At 27.2% G+C, this 17,212-nt stretch overlaps 1 protein-coding gene across 1 annotated transcript in view; it reads right to left on the bottom strand.

Moving 5' to 3' along the window:
* The window catches only part of LOC107444984 (lachesin), a 186,174-nt gene that overhangs the window by 116,305 nt on the left and 52,657 nt on the right, over positions 1-17,212 (bottom strand). The window contains exon 2 of the mRNA XM_016059278.4: positions 12,128-12,223. Coding sequence (XP_015914764.1) covers positions 12,128-12,223 — 96 coding nt within the window. The remainder of the gene's footprint in view (positions 1-12,127; positions 12,224-17,212) is intronic.

Below are 17,212 nucleotides of genomic sequence, written 5' to 3' on the forward strand. Positions count from 1 at the left end.
CATGTATTTTACATTTTGAATTAAATAAATCTAACTTTTAATTTGAAAGAAAATGCTTTACAGACTCACATTTGCAATTTATAAGTAGAAATTTAGGAATTCAAATTAGTTTTCATTTACTATTTTCTTGCAACAATGAGTAAACGTTAGAATTAAACGCATACTTAGCGTCTGAGTCATTATCAGTATCTTCTGAACTATTTATATAGTTAAAATGACTTATATCGGATTTATAATTGTATCTGGAAATCTACATTATACATTTTGATCACATATAATGTAATTCGCATGCACTCTTTAAAATTAAATAGTTTTCCTTTTTATGAAACATAAGCTTGCCAAAACGTGTAACTTGAAATTTGGAAGTACAAAAAAAATCTATTTCGAAATTGAAAGAAAATCCTTTCTGACTCACGTTTGCAATTAAGAGATAGAAATTTAGGAAACAGTCATAAACTGATCCTGCCCAATATGAAGTCTTTCAAAAAAAAAATCAACATCTTCTTTAAGCCTCATCTTATTTTAATATCATTTTTTGTCCATTTGAAGCTCAACCAAAATAGCAGATGGGGTAGCTCTAAATGAATGTCTTTAATGCTTCCAAACCTAACTCTCAAGTCCGGATCAATATTCATCTGACTAATACCGTATTAGATTACCGGATGTTACCGGAGATGCTAGGCATTAATGAAGGCCCGTTACCTGCACCGGGGCAAAGACCGCTACTGTACAAGAGTAGGTATGAGATTACCGTAAAATTGAATCTTGGGCAATTAGTGGAGCTTTTGAGGGAAAAGGGGTTCTTGCGGTTCACATTTATGAGTGTTGCTTTAAATAGAAAGTATCGATTTTGATGAAAAAAAATCTTTTCCAGAGAATGGGAGCTCAAAATAATTACTTATGTTTGAATGCTGAAATAACGTATATAACCGAAACGGAACTGTGTGTAATTAGTTGCAAAAATATCAGTTCCAAATATATGTTGTAACCGGATAAAAATAATCGTTTGAAAATTAGTATCATATGATAAATTAAAGTAAGTATTTAAGGAACTATTTTTTTCAAGCAGATTAAAAAATATATATATTTTGTTTTCATAAATTTTTATAATTTCATAAATTTTCATAAATTTTTATAAATTTTCACATTTTTATAAATTTTTAAATTTTTATAAATTTTTTAATTTTTATAAATTTTTAAATTTTTATAATTTTATGATTTTTTTTCGAGTTACTGGTTGAGAAGAAAAGAGATTCCCTTACGAAAAGACAAATTACGAATCGAATACTCCCTACTTTTTCTATTTTTAGTAAAAATTAAAAAAAATAAAACAAAAACATAATATTTTTTTTTTTTACTTTTTTAATGCACTTGATAAAAATATTGAGCTTTTTACTATTTTTTTTAAAATTCATTTCATTTTTTTAAATTATATACTATATCTAATAGTTTGTTTACGTCTTTTTCTGACAGCAGAAAATTATTCAAAAACTGGTTGTATGATTCAGGAAGCAATTTTAGCATGTGCTGGCAATATACATAGAGCTTTTGCTAATTTACGAAAATAGCTATTCTGAAAAATACTAAAATTCCGTTTGATGATAAATTCTATTTCGCGGAAAAATTTTCTCTAAATGTGTAAAAAAAAATTTAATATATACTTTTATTGTAAAACCGTCGTTTAAACAGCTGACCCAATTTTAGGTTTACGACTACTAATGTTCAACACCGTAGCCTTGTAGTTTTGAACCCTATCCAGAAGACATGGGAACACTTGGATCAAGCATTGCCAGATATTTGCTTTCGTCGAGGACCTTTGGTGGGATATAATCCGCATTTGCGTTGCATGGCATAGAAATCCTCGAAAACTTCCGGTTAGCCTGACGGCAAGGGGACTCTAAACCATTATCCGAGGTTCAATTCAAATCTCAAGCATTGCATTGTCATCAGGTACAAATCTATAGTTGGAATTTGAGGAAATCCATCTAACTAAAAATGTTCAAAGTTTTCAACAAAAGATCCCTTCGTTGATAGACACGAAAACGAGTTAATAACAATGCAGTAAAATGTGATTAACTTGAAAAATTTAAATAATTATTTTTTAAAAAAGAATATTTATTTTAAAATGATTGTTTGGCAAAGGGTAATGTTTTTGGTGCAATCGGAATTCAAAAATAAGTAAGTTAATAATAATGAGAATTAAAAGTAAAGTAAGAATAATAAGCATAGTAAAGAGAAAACCAAAAAGAATTTCATGCGGAATATACTACAGTAATAATTAGAAAATTGCAGAAAATGCTTTAATAAATTATAATAAACCGGGCAGAATAATGAAGAAGTACAGATTTATTCAAACGCTTTACAGCCCCAACTGTTGAAAATTTATAACGATGCAAACATAATACGAAAGTTTTGATTGCGTGACGGTTAAAAACTTAATAAGTCGAAAATATCAAAATGAGTAATTAAAGCAAGTATATCCTACATTTATGTTATGCTTAATTAGAAAATAATAATATTAACGATGCAAACTAAAATAAAAAGCTCGTGTAGAAGTACATGAACCTATATAACAAAAAATAATTTCGTTAAATTTACCGCACTGCATATAAATGACATTTCTGGTACAATATCACTTAAATGTTAATAAAATTTAATTTTACTGTATTTAAATCATTCATTGGAGGATTTTTCTATTCATATGGTAATGGATTACCGAAAAAAATATGGTTTTCAGAATTACGGTTTTAATTACCACACATTTAGCGAAAAAATACAGAACATAAGCAATTAAGCCGAATAATCTGTTCTTATGTCATGCTTTAAGGTATCAGGGTAAAATTACCAAATTTTATAGCATATTTCTAAGCTGTATTTTATTGTTCATTTTACCAAAATCAATTCCGGAGCAATTCGGTACAAATTATCGGGAGATTTATTGATGCAAAAGCACAATAAATTTTACCACATCCTGATAGTTTTGAACATACCTTTCTTTTTCTGTTCAGAATATAAACACTGTAACAGACAGATAATGAAATAATTAGCTTTTGGTGATTAAAAGCAAATGCTTTGTTAAAAATGAAAGTGGTAAAGAAAAAGTTTGAAATAAAAAAAAATACATTAAGCGTACATAATCTATGCTTAAGGACGAGATAAATAAGAAAAATGCTTCAGAAGTTCAACTGATAAGGCGGTTTTTATAGCGCTGAAGTCCTATTTATTACTGGAAGAACGACAAAAATATTTCTGAAGGGTATTGCTAGAAACAGCTCTAAGGTCTATGGAACAATCAAATTTGTTTTTATGCTTTTCATGGAACTTAAACATTCTTGACTTCATTTTTAAAAAAACTATTCCGATGCTGCATATTAATTTGATCACTATAAGACATTCGGTATAGAATGCTTGAAAAAAATACTAGAAGAAGAAATAAAAGAATTCTTGAAGATATTTCTGCAACGGTTTTTTCTTAAATTTGTAACTGTTAAGTATTTGTAAATGTTTAGTAAGTGTTAAAATTTGCAATTTTAATTTATATTTGTAATTTTCATTTTAGAAATGTATTCTCTACCGAATAAACGTTTTTAACAGTTAAAAGACTATTTTGATTTCCCTCGGATGTCTGTGAATTCAATCGAAACAGTGAGATTTAAAAAAATACAATGATCATAAATTCTATTTTTGCATATAAAAGGAAAATGAATGCAGATAAAAATTCACTTAGAACATTGACTTTAGGAATTCAAAATAATTGAATAAACGAAAAATATTTAACATTAAGATTAAATATTTTATTGTATTTAGTTAAAAAATTAAGAAATAATTAAAACTAATAAATTTTTATCAATTTGAATTATAAGAAAATCATTTAACAAAAGGTTTTTTTTATTTATAAGAGTAACTATATAAATAAATTAATAATTTGCTACGGATAAACAATGTTCATCTTTGAATGATTTTAGAAAAGATTTAAAGGAGTTTTTAGAAAATCCACTATTTGTTATGCACTTTCTTATTTTCTACAAATGCAATTAGAAACTCTGATAAAAACATAGTAATAGTTTATTTCTTAATTAAAAATTTCAAAGACAATTTTAACTTGGGATAATTTTAAAAACTAGCTAAGCACTTCAAAATTCAAGAAAAAAAATTGTTTAGGGACAAATAAAATATGTTTAAAATGGTTAGAAATAAATAAGTTTTTTTTCTTTTTTTTTGAAATTCCCTATTTACGTTCGAAAAAGAAATATTGAAATTTATTGCTTATAAAAACGAAGGAAGTAAACATTGTTTAAGATATATAAGCAATAATTAACACTTCCATATTAGAGGAAAGTCTTAAGGAAATAATAATTTTTCGCAGAAATTCTGCACACTTGAGGTATAAAAAATGCTGTGAACAATAAATAATAAAACAGCAACAAATTTCAAAGAAGAAATTAAATTTTGGAATACCTTCTTTACTTGAAATAAGTGAATACTTGAGTATAAGAGATATGAATATTTTATTCTATGTATGCAGTAAACCTTCCTTTCTTTTAAAGTAGGAAAAATTCATATTTGGGAAATGTAAAAGTAGAATTAAGTTGTAGATATGACGTTCCGAGTAATATGCTTAAATGAATAATTTAAGTCCTAAGAAGGTATTTAGTTCTTGAAAAAGGTAAGGCTACATTTTTCAGAAAAGTAGATTTTTAAAACGTCACCTCATTTTTTGGAAATCAAATTTTTATTTGATGTGATATAATCTTTATAAAAATATTGATAATATCCTACTATTAAAACAATATGTTATAAAAACAATTAACAATAATTAAGAGTATTTTAGTACTTATTTTTCCTGATTAAAATGTAAATAATAATTTCACTTTTTTTTTTATTTACAGAATTTACAGATCACAATAATCTGCTTAGAAATGATTTTATAATGAACTCTTGTAATTGAATATAAGTTGAAGTAAATTAAATCAATGTCTGTGTTTATTTACGATAGAAAAATGAAGATGTAAATTGAAAGTAAATGAAGATAAAGCAAACTCAAACATTGCAAATATTTCAAAGATTTTTACTTATTATTTATAAGAGTTTTGTAAACTTTCTTTCATCTTTATTTCATGTTTGTTACAGTGATTAAAAATATTTTTTGTACTTCATTAGTACTAGTTCATTTCAGAGAATATCTATTTAGATATTTGCTAAATGTTTTAAGATAAATAAATTAATATTGTTCTGTTATAAAAAAATTCTAGAGGGTGTTTCTTAAATATTAATCAACATATTAAACAAAATCTGAAGAAAAAAAAATAAAGAGAAAAAAAAAATTTAAAAAAAAATTTTTTTTTTATTTTATTTTCTCTGGAAAAATGCTAAACTCATTTTAATCAGAAATTTTGGTTTATAATAAGTAACATTATGTTGGGTAAATGCATCTTAAAAATTATAGATTTAATAATATCTTTTCGACATTGATTTTATCTAAATTAATTAGTAATTAAGCATAATACTACTTTGGAAACCAGCTTTAACCTTTTAAAATCATCTTGTACAATATGTAAACTTCATTAGTTACCAAGTACAACTGCAGTTAAATCCAATTCCATTTCTCGTGCCTTACTTATTTTTAAATATTATTATAGCCACTTTTCTCAACGTCTGACTGTTCCCCGCTGCTTTGCCCACGCGGAAACACGGTGATTTCAATTACTATTTTCGAAAGACGGCCACAATATTGTCGAATTTTTTTATGTATTAAATTTCAGATTTTCAAATTTTTTTATGCATTAAATTTAATATCTATCCTGCAATCATTAAAATACAGAAACCACTGTAGGAGGAAATCCGGGATATTTCTGTATAGTAGGCAGCTAAAGCACTTTAAATTATTTCCATGTTTATCGCGAGATGGAAAATTCAATCAAATGTTTCATTAAGTGCTGTACAACTTTCTCACGCATCTCTCCTTAAGCCAGATATTCCTGCTATATATATATATATATATATATACTATATATATATATATAGTACAGCTCCGATTTAACGGATTGTGGAATTCTCCTGATACTTTAGGAACTATGCTGCACTTCTCCAACCTTTGTGTCTCTAGGTGACCTTGAAAAGAAACTCATTGGCACAGTCTCAATGTGGGTGGCAAGTAGATTCTAATTAGAGAACAGGTTTCCCATAAAGTTCCAAAAAATTAGACTTCTAAACATGCTATTTGTAATATGATATAATAGGCACTACTACAATCGCTGATCCTAAACCTGAAAAAAATGTGAAGGGAAGTTACATGAAACCCTTCCCTTAACCGTTTTTTTTTTACACCAATTATATTACATTTAATTCATATACAGATGCTATTAGAACTTTGTTTAAAAATTTTGAGGGATGAAAATAATGAAAATTGTTTGTACTGCATTACGGAAAAAAATGTGAAAGGAAGTTACATGAAACCCTTCCCATAACCGTTTTTTTTACACCAATTATATTACATTTAATTCATATACAGATGCTATTAGAACTTTGTTTAAACATTTTGAGGGATGAAAATAATGAAAATTGCTTGCACTGCAGCACGGAAAAAAATATGTAGTCGAAATTACCAGATCATTGTAAAATTTAACATGACTTCTGGGATAGGATAAAGAAAGACATCACAAAAATATATCTAGGGATGAGGATGGATTCGAACCTGCTACAAAAGCTATATCTTTTCAGGGTTTTTATTTAACTTGAGCTATTTGTTCTTCAACTTTATTGGGGCATCATAAACGGTAATTTGTAATAAGCACGCAAGTCGTCACATGGAAATCTAACAATAAACAAATATTTGGAGTAGCAATGTCTATATTTTAATTATTGTTTTATAAGAGCCACCCGGGCAGAGCAGTCTCCTCTTTCCACCAAACGCAATGTAAAAGAAAGGCCTAAAAATAAATTATGTGTATATACAAATGCACGCTAATGTGCCTAATACATATAATCGCTTGTCTCTATTTAACTTGAAGAACAGCACGAAAATGACAAAGACGGCGCAACGATTTGGAGCTTGCTACTTCTACGTTTCATTTTATTTTATTTTATCAGTCTCGTTGAGCAGACTCCGTAGCCTTTTGGTTTTGAACCCAATACAGAAGACAAGGGGACTCCTGGATCAAGTATTAGAAGAAACTTGCCTTCGTGTAGGACTTACTTAATGAAATAAGCCAGCATTTGCGTTACGTGGGGAAAAAACCACAAAATCCTCCAAAGATTAGCCTGACGGTAAGGGGACTCTAACTCGAGATTCGTTTACTACAGAGGATATTTTTAATCAGCACTGTGGTCGGTGCTAGCCACGTGCGGAATTCACCTCACGTCCTGTAATGTCTGGTTGTTTTACTTACAATATGTTCTAGAGATTTTCAATGCCGTCTGATTTACCCGTTTCGCTAACCACTTTGAAGCGTGTATGTAGTGAGATTTAAAACTGCTGTAACTCTGGATGCACATTCTTGCGCAATCACTTTTTAAAATTAAAGAGAGTTTCAAGTCATTCTTTGTATTACAATGCAATTCAGTACGTGAGTAAATATATTTCAAATATTCCACAAAAAAATTATAAAAAGACACCATAGATTGATGTATCTAAGTATCCTGAAAACACATTAATTGAACATTTAAGTCGATCATTTATGTTCTCTACCCCTTGTTTAAATTAAGAATTATATTAGGAAATATATTTATCCAACTCCTATGAATCCTTTAATTTAACTGCCATTTGAACCATAAAAGTCAGAATAGTCTATTACTGTTCAGTTTGGTGAAATGCATATATGTCAAAAGAAAATTTCCCAAATAAACGGCAAAAATTATAAATTAAATGATAAATTTAAATAAACAGTGTGGCATTTTTATCATGATACTTAAGAACATGGCATGAAAATCTGATGAAAATTACTTTTCAGTTTTGCATTTTTGCTGAATGTATCGTAATAAGACCTACAATTTCGAAAACTAGAATTTCTTGTAAACCGTTATCATACCGAGCGGAAAATTACGAAATGATTGGTTTAAATATAGTAGATTTTGGTATAATTACTAGAATTATTGTTTTATTTTACTAGTCAATACAAACAATAATTAATTATGAGATAACACACATATACACAATTGCACATATATACAATTAATTATGAGATAACACACATATGAGATAACACACAATTCATTCTAAGATAACACACATATAAAAAATTATGTAAAGTAACCATATCGACTGGTAAAGGCCTTATCCAGTCGATATGGTTACTTTACATAATTTTTTATATGTGTGTTATCTTAGAATGTGAGATGATAAAAAAAGTTATATTTCATATTTGTTTTAGAAAACGGTTCTCTCATAATTACATATGTCATACTCCTAATTGACGACTTTATATAAATCAAAATTTGTTGATCAGCCTATCCAGATTAATTCAAATAAAAGCTCCATTATTTAGTTCCAATTAATACAGTTAACAGTGAACTTAATTATCAATAGGTAATTATATACATTCAAGAAATATTTGAGTACATCTTAAAAACAAGTTCTATATATTTCTAAGACAATTTTTGAAACTTAAGAGGTAGTTTTATTTTCCTATACTGTTTCGATTGTTGTATAATATATAATTTCATAATATGTGAAGTCTGTTACTGATGCACGCAAAGAGCTATAGGCAATTTTGTCAAAACTGAGGCATGTAAATCAATTTACCAAAGTAATTCATCCTAAAGCGATTTCTCTTGATTGAATCTACCCTTTCTGTTATAACCTTTCTCGGATTTGACAGTGTTAGGGAGGGATGAAATACAGCTCCTGCCTTGTTGATCCAAACGATCTGACAAACGCCCCCCCCCCCCCTTTATAATTTGCTTTCGCGGTGATTGTGAAACTATTTCTCTGATCTAAACCAAGTCTCTCCCTAATTGCGAAGTCGGTCTCCGTGCCTTTCATCTGACCGGACCATCCGCCGGTCTAGTTAAGGCCGGAGTCACGTACCGGAGAGTCCCGGACACTCATATATGCACACAGAGAAATATACAAGTGAGCGCGACCTAAACTCTCTGTCTTGTTAGAAATTTTGCTGAAGCCAGGGCTTTTCTGAGGCAAAGGGACCGGCAATATCTTACGCTCCCCCTTCCAGATTCTTAAAAGCCTCGGAGCAAACGTAAAAGCCGCTTCTGAGTAAGCAGCTATTTTGAGATATCGAAACAATTAGAAACCGACCACTCCTGTTTCATTTCGATTCCCAGACGTTAAGTTTGTGCGATCATATTCAGAATGCTTATGAAATGAGACTTTTATGATATCGATGATCTGGGAACTGAAAATTAAGAGTTTAATTTCCTCTGGCAATTAATAATGCCTGTGTCTTATTGTTTATATAAAAATAAATTTATATTTGACATATTTTTTAACTGAACTGGTTTTCGCATTCTGTGTTTAACTAGTTCCTTTACCAATTATTTTTGAAGAAAAAAAATAGAAAAATCAGCATATTTTTTTAAAATTTTTTTAATAAATACAATGAACTAAAACAAAACTTAATATGCAAGTTTTAAGATGAAATTTTAAATGTTTTATGTGGAAAAAGCATTTAATTTACTATTGGTTTCATACCCCGAGTTATTACGGGATACTAAACCAATGAAAAAAGTAAAAATGAAAAAAAGTTAAATAGGTATTAGTCTCTTTAAATGTCTAAATCTTCATAATCGGAAAAATCAATTTTTAACTTTCTTAAACGAACGTCCTTTTTTTTTACTCTTTTATTATATCTTTTTTACTCTTTTATTATATCAGCGGCTATCGTATATATAATCGCACAAAACATGTGTGCAGTCCCATAATCCAACAGCAGAACTCCCAAACAGAATTTGGCAAACTTTCAATTACAGCAGATTTTTTTTCCCTCTTTTGAACAAGTAAAAACGTGATAAAACAAAACAAACTGACAATTTTGCTATGCCCTAGTTTTCTCGGGATAACAAATATTTGCAATGTATGCATACCCGAGTTAATTCGGAATATTCAGGGAAGCGGTTAAGAACTCATAATATTTTATCATAATGTTTATATTACCAAAATGTTATCATGAAATATGTTATCCCTTTTTTTTGCGTTGCGAGATGTTTTTTAATATATCGTAGACATTTTTGTATCTCAGATTTAAAATCTGTACTAGGTTTCTCTCTGCAAGCTACAGTTTTTTAAACTATAGATATTTTTTCAATTTTGTGTCAAAATACGTTTAAAAACTCATCATATTCTATCGTGATTTTTATATCTTAAAAATTTTATCAGAACACTAGAAAACATTTTTTCTGCTGTATGATATTTTTTAACAGATCGTAGATACTTTTATATCGCTGATTTCAAATTTATAATTGGTTTCTCTCCTATATCAACAGATGTTTTTTAAATAATATTTTTATTCGAAATATAAGGGTTTAAAAAACACATATAACATGGGTCGCAAAAATCTTGCGACAAACTTAAGTTAGTTATGGCACATGATTAGGATTAAAAGTGCACAGGAAACCATACCCAGAAAAGTCGTTATACGCCGCTTGAGACCTTTCCTATTATAAACTTTTTCTTTGTGAACTTCTGAACAGAAAAGATCTCCTACGTATAGGTTCCAATGGATTCTAACGCAATTTTAATTTTAATACGTTCTAACTTTTCTAGAAATTTGTCGCAGTATTTATACGACCCCATGTAACATTTTAACGTTTAACGTTTTTAAAATTTTTTTAAAAAACTGGACTGAAAATGAACCCAAAACGCCATTTTAAGGAAATCTGTAGTTTTCGGATCAAATCTAATACCATATTTGAAATCTCTTCTTCCGCCGAAGTAAGCAAGATCAAATATTTGTATAAATTCAACAAAAACCTTCCCCTTTATAATTCGAAAGGTTAAAGCATTTAAAGTTTTTTTTTATTGCGAGCCTATTATTTAAAGGAAACACTCTTGATCTCAAGGGATAATAGATTTTGTTTTAGATATTCGAAAAAAAATCAGCCATTAATTTTTTTAAACTTAAAAGTCTGTTTTTCTTTGTTTTCAAAAGCAATGCGCTATTTATTTATTGCTTAGATATTTACTTTAAACTAATATTGCAGAATTAATCTGTACATTATATTTGATTTTTAAATTTTATACAACATTAAGTAATTACTATCAAAATATTAATATATAAAAATGAATATAGTAAAGTAACTTTTTAAAAGAGCTGAATAATGAGAAGAAAATTAATATAAATATTTGAATAAACGATTTTTTAAATTTTAAATATTTAAGAAGATCATAAACAACAATGATTATCCCCCGTGTAGAAAAGCATATTAAATGCAAACATAAGGAACTTTTCTTAATATGAATGGTGATGCACTAATAGTTTTAAAATCAATTTTAACTAACAGTCATAACATTCCTCGAATTGAATTTGAATAAGAATTTAAAGTTTTGTAGAATTATCATAAATTATAAAATAAGGAGTGGCATTCCTAATAATGAGAAATAAGTTTAGAAGCATAAACAACAAAAAAATTCTATTAAAATTTTAATGTGCATATTTTTTTTTTTTTTAATTTTATATTTGAGGAAATTTATATTTTAAAGTTTGAAGTTAAATTATTAAAAAATGTCCTTTACGTATTTTGAAACTGCTTAAATGAAATTAAATTTTGCTATTTCCTTTGACCGAAAGGGTGAAAGTTTGAATTCCGATTCTTTATTAAACATTACATTATTTAAAAAGGCTTTATTCGTCTAGATCTATAAATGCTTTTTTTTTTCGTTGAAAACATACATTTTGTGAAAATAATTAAGATAGTGTGCATTTAATACTGCAAAGAAATACATAAATAAGGGCTTGAAAATTTTATTGTCCATTATATCTTGATTTGGTAAGAATTCTGATAGGACCTGCATTTTTTACCCTTAATTTTTCTTTCAAGTAAATAATTGTATTCTAGTCACTAGAATATTATTGCAAGTAAAGAAAACACCATTTCTTTGATATTTAAGGTCAGCAATAGTATATATAGTTAATTTTAATCTATAATTTATTTAAAATTAAAAAGTTTAACATACCCCAATTATTAACATAAAAATGTTGCCGTGTAGGAGCTAAGGCTTTCCTTCGTCTTCCTATTCCACCTCTTGCATTGCTTTTGCTGACTTGTTGACCTAAAATAAAAAATAAACAATATTTACTATTTCTTTCTTTTTTATTATTAATAATTTGGAATTGAAACTTACAACAATGTCATAAAATTAAACAACTTTTTATCTATGCAACAACCCGAAACCCAAGCACACATTACGCATATAATTTTTTTGCCAGTAGTCTTTTCAATCTGGATGGATGATGTTTTGATTTTCGCATGATATTGTAAATTGTATCATCATATTAATGATAATTTCAATATATTCTCAAGATGTATCGTGAATGGAATAATAGTGAATAAGAAAAGAATTTGGAAAAGGAATTGAAAAAAATGAAAAAGAAAGGAAATAATTGTAGTTTTTTTTTAAAAATTGAAAAAAAAAATTGGCGGAATTTCTAAATAAGTTTTAAGAAAAGTAACGTAATTCTGAATTTTGAAAAGAGATAAAAATTGATTCTTAACTTCAATTGTAAATATGGAAGTTTGCTTTACTAGTGAAAATTAGGTGAAAAACTTTATAATTTTAACATAATTTTAAAATTTAAAAAAAACTACAGATGGAGTGATATAAGGGTGCGCTTGCTCTACCTCTATTACAGCTCTATGAAACAAGCATTAAAATTCAACTTAACATTTAAATAGCCGTTGAAAAATAAAAGATAAATCAAAAATTTTTTTTAGTTTTAAATGCACAATATCGTCTAGCAGTTAAAGAATTATGATAATGAATGTTACTTAATTATAAAAAGAATTTTCAGCATGTTTGTCTACACAAAAATAAATATTTCTTTAAGGATATAATACTGCAATGTAAGGAGATAATACTGCAATGTAATTAAAGAAATAAAATATTTGCGCAAGCCTACCAAGAGTAGTTAAAAGGCAAAAATAATTTTAAATTATAGCACCCCTGTATAAACCGTATATGCATTTTATTTGAAAAAAAAAAAATTTGGAAATGTTTATTAAATTCATCTTACGTCAAATCAATCTGCTACATCATGCATAGATCACTAATTCATTTGAGTAAATCTTGAATATTTTTTTCAACACAATTTTCGAAGAAAATGCAAAGCAATTCTTTCATTTCAGCAGAACAAAATAAAATTCCTTCTTTTTTCAGAATTTTCCAATTCCTTTTTTTTTTTTGAGTGTGCTTATTATTTTGTTGTAACAAGAGACTTGAGAAAGGAAAAAGAAGAAGAAAAGCAAATCTAAGTGAAAAATAATCAAACAAAAGAAACCAGAATAATAGTACAAATCCTTTCTCTGATTCTGATTATAATGACATCGTTAGTTTCTCAGCTGGAATTCCACTACTACAAAATTTCCTGTCGATTTCACGAGGTATCAATGAACGATATAAATATATGGAGGTGTTTTATTGTTACTTTTTCTTACATGGAGTGTTTTTATTTGAGTTGAAAGGATAAAACAATATCTTACACTGTCCTGAAGTGCTGAACTTATTTCTCGTTAATAAAGAAAGAAATGAGGATCATTCTAGGTGAAAACAGATGGTTTCATACAATTGAAAAAGTATATGTGTTAGTGTTAACAAGTTAATGATGTAGAAGGAGTTTTAAGAATTTGAGAAAACTATGATTAACAAAACTATGTCTTAAACCTTAATAATTGTCTACTAGAAGCTAAAGTTGGTACTTTAAGCTTGAAAATAAAATATTGGAACACAAATATTTCAAAAAAGTTACAAATTAGTATAAAAAATATAATGAGCCTTAGAAATTTCCGTGAAATTTAGGTGAATGTTGACAAAACTCCATTTCGATCCAATTCTATTCACTATAAACTCTTTTTTTCTGAATTAAAAGTTTCAATAAAAATGAAATATTTTTATTCGATTTCTTTTATAAAACAAACACCAATTACTTGCAATTCGTTAGTGTTTTATTTAATTAGCTTTCATGATTAACACATTATTACTAATGCTAGTTAAAAGCAAGTATTTCACAATTCCTTTTTTAATTTAATAATTACTGTTTTAAACTATAGAAAATTGATACAGAAAAGGTACATATCTTTTCTGTGGTTCTAATTTTAATGACATCATTAGTTTTTCCTCGGAAATTATACTTCTACGAAATTCCCTGTCTATTTCACAAGGCGTCTATGAATTATATAAATATGTGGATATGTTTTATTCTTAATTTTCTGCTCTCATTTTAATTGAAAGGACAAAACAATATGATATGACATTCTGAAGTGCTGAACTTATTTCTTGTTAATAAAGGAAGAAACGAGGATCATTGTAGGGGAAAACAGAATTTTTTACACAATAGAAAAAGTATATATGTTAGTTTTTACTAGTTAATGATGTAAAAAAAATTAATAGATTTGAGAATTATATACAATTATACAATTAGATACAATTATACAATTAGATACAATTATACAATTAGATACAATTATACAATTATATACAATTATACAATTATGTTCAATTATATGCAATTATACAATTATATACAATTATGTATTACAAAGCAATTATATATTATAATACAATTATATATTCCAATCCAATTATTTACAATTCTTTAACGCTTTGTTTAATACGCTGTTAAAAATAATCGGGATCAAATTACTGTAAAAAAAGAACCGGAACTCAAGATACCAGTTCTTCTTCCCATAACATTTTAATGAACAAAAAATAAAATACATCGTAATTTTTGTACGACAATATTTACAATAAAATTAGTGAATTACTGTAATTAATAAGTATCACTATAAAAATTATGGTATAAAATTGTACGATAAAAGGGATTATACGGATGATACATACAGCGTGCTAGAGCTTTTTAAAGCGTAGCTTTATGACTAAAATGCTATTACTAATGCTTTGTTAATGCTGGTTAATTGGAAAAAATTTCAAAATGTATTTTTTTATAAATTTAATTGATAGAGTTTCCAATTATGAAAAATTAAAACTTGGAAAAAATATTGAAAAACAATTTTAACAAAGAATTGCAACCCAAATGCAGTTAATCTAGAATAATGCATGCAATTAGTACGTCTTTGTTTATAATAGTGTTTTTCGTGCACTGCACGGAGAAAAACATTTTGATCAGAATTACCAGAATATGTTGAAATTTACCGTGTTCTGACTCTATTGAACACCAAATAGCTCAGTATTTTCTACCGACGCACTTTGGTAAAGATTTTGTATACAATAACAATTTGTAATAAATAACAATTTGTGGTAAAATTTGATACTTCTTTCATGATACCATTGAGCATGGTATAAAAACTATTTATTCTGTTAAATTTACTTTACAGTTTTGTATAATTTACTTATTGTATGGCAAGAGGAGTTATAAGTTTAAAAACCAGAATTTTCGGGAAATGTTTAACGTTGTTAATGTTGCGGAAAAATTACCAAAAGAATTTTTTCAATATATAGTTTTATCAACCAGAATCATGTTTATTTCCCCAGAAATGCCATTACCATACAGAACTGTAATTTTACCAGAATTTCACTCTCTGCATACTTATAAAAAAGAAAGAAATACATTAAGGAATAAAAGAATAACAGAATATATACTATTCATAATTTAAAACTAAGATTTATAATCAAACAAAAGAAAATTAAATATTGCCCATGCACAAAAAAATACGTTTTAACTATTTATTTATTTATTTAATTTTGCAAATTATGTAAGAACAAAATCTCAAAGCATAAGCTTAAAAAGTTCTTCTAAGCCTATTTACAGATGACTATATCCCAGATTATTTATCAAACACGTCTCCTGATTTATTTTACATGTCATTCACATATTTGATCTAGACAACATATTCAGACGATCGTATTTCGTATTACTCATCTCGATGTATTTTATTCAGTAAAAGGTGCCGAAGTTGGAAATGAAAAAAATTTTTTTTTGTGAAGAACGAAAAAATTTTGTTGAAGCAAAAATAAATAAATATGCAATATACGGGCATAAGAAATATAAATTATGCTGTCTTTATTCGTACATCACAAAACCATACAAAATCGAATAAATTCAAAGAATAATCTTTATTTCAGCATATTTGAATCAGTGATGCATTTGTAATATTATTTTAAAAATCAAATTTAAGCAAAATAAAGCTGCTGCATAAGAAAACTAGTAAAACGTAAGTGATTTTACCTTTTTATTTAAAAATGTTTACTATTACCTTGAGTTAAAATCTGAATCATCTTAACATATTGCATTGATTTTGTTATGTTTATTATCATCTTTCCTTACCGTTAATAATTTAAAGTCTGTATTCTGTTTATATCTGATTTTCATCTTGAATTGTCAAATTTATTTTTATTCCATAATTAACCACAGGTTTTTGACAAAGGAATAAGTGATTTTTATTTAATCAAATAGTTTTGATCATGTATCTCAAAGTTAATTATGGAAAAGAAATATATTTATGACAAATAATTTTACAGATCAAAATAAAAATCAATTCCAAAATACAAACTTTACAGAATGAACAATAAGCAATTGTTAATTCCGTAAATTTCATGTTCCGTTTAAAACTAATTCATATCTTAAATTGTAAAATTATTAGTGTCAAATTTATTTATATTCAGCAATTAACAAAGGGTTTTTTGACCGATATAAAGAAAAAAATAAGTGATTTTTATTTAATAAACTAATTATAACTCGTCTAATCAAGGTTTATCTAACTCCCGTGTTACGATTACTTTGTTTTTAATTTATCGAATCTGAGGTAAAATAAAATATTTGATTTACGTGCCTTGATGCAATATTTTATTATCCGAGCAATTTTTCGCTCACAATTTATTGAAGGGTAAGATATATTTTTTTCCAAATCGAAATTAGGTAATTATAATAGAGATACAGGAAATGTTTATGCATATCTTAAATTCTTATTCTTGTACTCAACATATTTTGAGAAAATAATAAACGGAATATTGAGAACAGAATATTTAAAAAAAAATCTGAAAGTAAACTAATAAGTGGTGTCGAGGTGCAATTTCCATCGAATACAC

The sequence above is a fragment of the Parasteatoda tepidariorum genome, chromosome 8, assembly GCF_982258835.1.
Source record: "Parasteatoda tepidariorum strain Cologne lab strain chromosome 8, Ptep-v5.0, whole genome shotgun sequence".
Lineage (NCBI taxonomy): Eukaryota > Metazoa > Arthropoda > Arachnida > Araneae > Theridiidae > Parasteatoda > Parasteatoda tepidariorum.